At 27.7% G+C, this 2,560-nt stretch overlaps 1 protein-coding gene across 1 annotated transcript; it reads left to right on the top strand.

Moving 5' to 3' along the window:
* Positions 1-982: 982 nt before the first annotated feature.
* On the top strand, positions 983-2,107 carry LOC126549882 (uncharacterized). Its single transcript, XM_050200282.1, has 3 exons — positions 983-1,216; positions 1,304-1,523; positions 1,665-2,107. The coding sequence occupies exons 1-3, from the start codon at positions 983-985 to the stop codon at positions 2,105-2,107; spliced, it is 897 nt and encodes a 298-aa protein (XP_050056239.1).
* The last annotated feature ends 453 nt before the right edge of the window (positions 2,108-2,560 follow it).

The raw sequence follows: 2,560 nt of genomic DNA, 5'->3' as shown, positions 1-2,560 counted from the left end.
TCTTTCTGAAACAAATTTAAAAAATAGGGTGGTTTGTGAAGATCATTTTGATGATTCTGATTTCACTGATGAAAGAAAAATAAGATTAAAAAAGACAGCAGTCCCTAATAATTTTAAAGAAGACTCATCAGATGAAGAATTACATGTCCAAACGCCAACTAAAGTTTATACGGCACAAACGAGCTTGTCTTTTTGTACACCTTCAAAGTCTAGACCTTTGTCTCCTCCTACACCAATAGTATCACCTCGTAAGTAAATTTTAGTGTTGTAAAAAACAATAATTTTACTAATTAATCAATAATAATAAATTATTATTTTATGATTTTTAATTATGACAGTTTTTAAACAAATCATCGGTTCGGTAGGTCACATACAATAAACCGGGGGTGGCCAAATTGCGGTCGCGAGTCAGATGTGGCTCGCGTAGCCGCGTCTTATTTATCAAATCAAAATTTACTTACTATTGCTATAAGTTTTAATTTATTGGTAAGCATTTATTAAAATGTATCAAATTATATAAAATGTATTTATAAATATTTTGGCTCTTGGCATAATTATATTTGTCTATGTGGCTCGCGAATACGTTCATCCATGTTGGGCATGTTGGCCACCCCTGTTATAAACGAATACGCGAATATCAATCAATATTATATTATATACTTACTTATTTATAGTTATATTTTCTATATAATTATTTAAAAATTTTTAAGGTATTCATAAAATGTTGATGGCCATTCCAACATCTGCAGTTTCTAAAAAAAAATTGTTTCCAACTAAAAAGAACAATCAAGATGATAAAGATACACCACGTAAGATTAAATTAAAATCTATTATAAAACGACAACAAGGGCTTTTAAAAAATAAAAGTTCGTCTTTATGTAAGTTACGTTCAAATTTAAAAACCATATCACATAAATTAAATACTTCTAATATGATAAATTCTTTAAAATACCAGTCTCTATCATCCCGTGCTTTGGTAACTATGCAAACTTTACACTCGGTAAAATCTAGACAACAATGGACTTTAAATGAAAAAAAATTTGCTCTTTCTTTGTTTTATAAATCACCGACTACATACTCATTTTTGAAAAATAAATTACAAGTTATTCTCCCAGGAGTTTCAACTATTAAAAGATGGATTGGTAGTTCAAAATTTTTACCTGGATATAATTCTAATCTTTTTAATCAAATTAAATTAAAAACCGAAACATTAACAGTAAATGAAAAATATTGTATAGTAGCATTTGATGAAATGAAAATAAAAACTTTTTTAGAATATTCAAAACCGTTAGATTTAGTATAGGGGTTTGAAGATTTAGGACATTTAGGTAGGACAAATAAACCAGCTTCTCAAGCATTGGCATTTATGGCAAGAGGGCTGTACTCTAATTGGAAACTACCTGTAGCTTATTTTTTTAGTGCTTCTTCTTTGAGCCATTCAGTATTAAATAAATTAATAATTAGTACCGTTGAAAAACTTTTGGAAGTGGGTCTTCATGTAAAAGCAGTTGTGTGTGATCAGGGTACTAACAATCAAGCAGCATATAAGGATCTAGGAATGTCTAAAGAAAATCCATTTTTTTACATCAATAATAAAATTAAAATATATGGAATCTATGATGCACCTCATTTAATTAAAAATTAAAGAAATAACTTTTTAACAGGTGATTTTTTATTTAATGACAAACTTGTTTCTTTTAAAGACATTATAAAAACTTATACAATAGATAAAAATAGTAACACAAGTAAATCTTTAACTAAATTAACTGATTCTCATATAAATCCGGGGCCATTCCAAAAAATGAATTGCAAATTGGCATTTCAAATTTTTAGCAATTCTGTAGCCGCCACAATTCACACTTGTGTGGCTACAGGAGAGTTGAAATCAAACACACCTAAAGATACTGCAATATTTGTAAAACATATGAATGACTTATTAGATACTTTAAATAGCAATTCTTTATTTGATAAAAATCCATTAAAAAGTGCTTTGTCAGAAAATAAAGTGTTGCAGTTCTTAAATCTAGCTAAAAAATGGAACCTAAATTTACAAAAAAAATACAAATCACTCGTCCACCATGTTTTAATGGTATGGTTTGGACCTTAACAGTCATAATAAATTTATATGAAGAAATTAAGATTTTCTTGAAAATACTTTTTCAGTGTACAGACAAAGAGGTGGGTACAACCGAAACCCTACATCTAGAACATTTAGAACTACATTCCGAATAAATTCAAAAATTAATTTAATAAAACCTTCCAATTCAAGTAATTGTGAAGCAGATGATGATAAAAATATACTAACTGATTTTAAAACTTCCATTTTAGATACTACAAATAATTTAGATTCTGATTCTGATCATAGTACATCTTCTTCTTTATCATTAAACTCTTCTTATCTAACTTCAACAACAGATTCTACAACAAATAATTTAAAAAAATTTACTTTAGAAGATTGCTCTAACACATATTTTGCAGGTTATTTAGGGTTCAAATTTATTAACAAAATTAACTGTGATTTATGTAAATATATATTTCTTAAGAAAGATCAATATTTTGA

The sequence above is a fragment of the Aphis gossypii genome, chromosome 2 (genome assembly GCF_020184175.1).
Source record: "Aphis gossypii isolate Hap1 chromosome 2, ASM2018417v2, whole genome shotgun sequence".
Lineage (NCBI taxonomy): Eukaryota > Metazoa > Arthropoda > Insecta > Hemiptera > Aphididae > Aphis > Aphis gossypii.
Note: the sequence above shows the minus strand (reverse complement) of the source record. Positions and strands in the feature narration are given on the sequence as shown.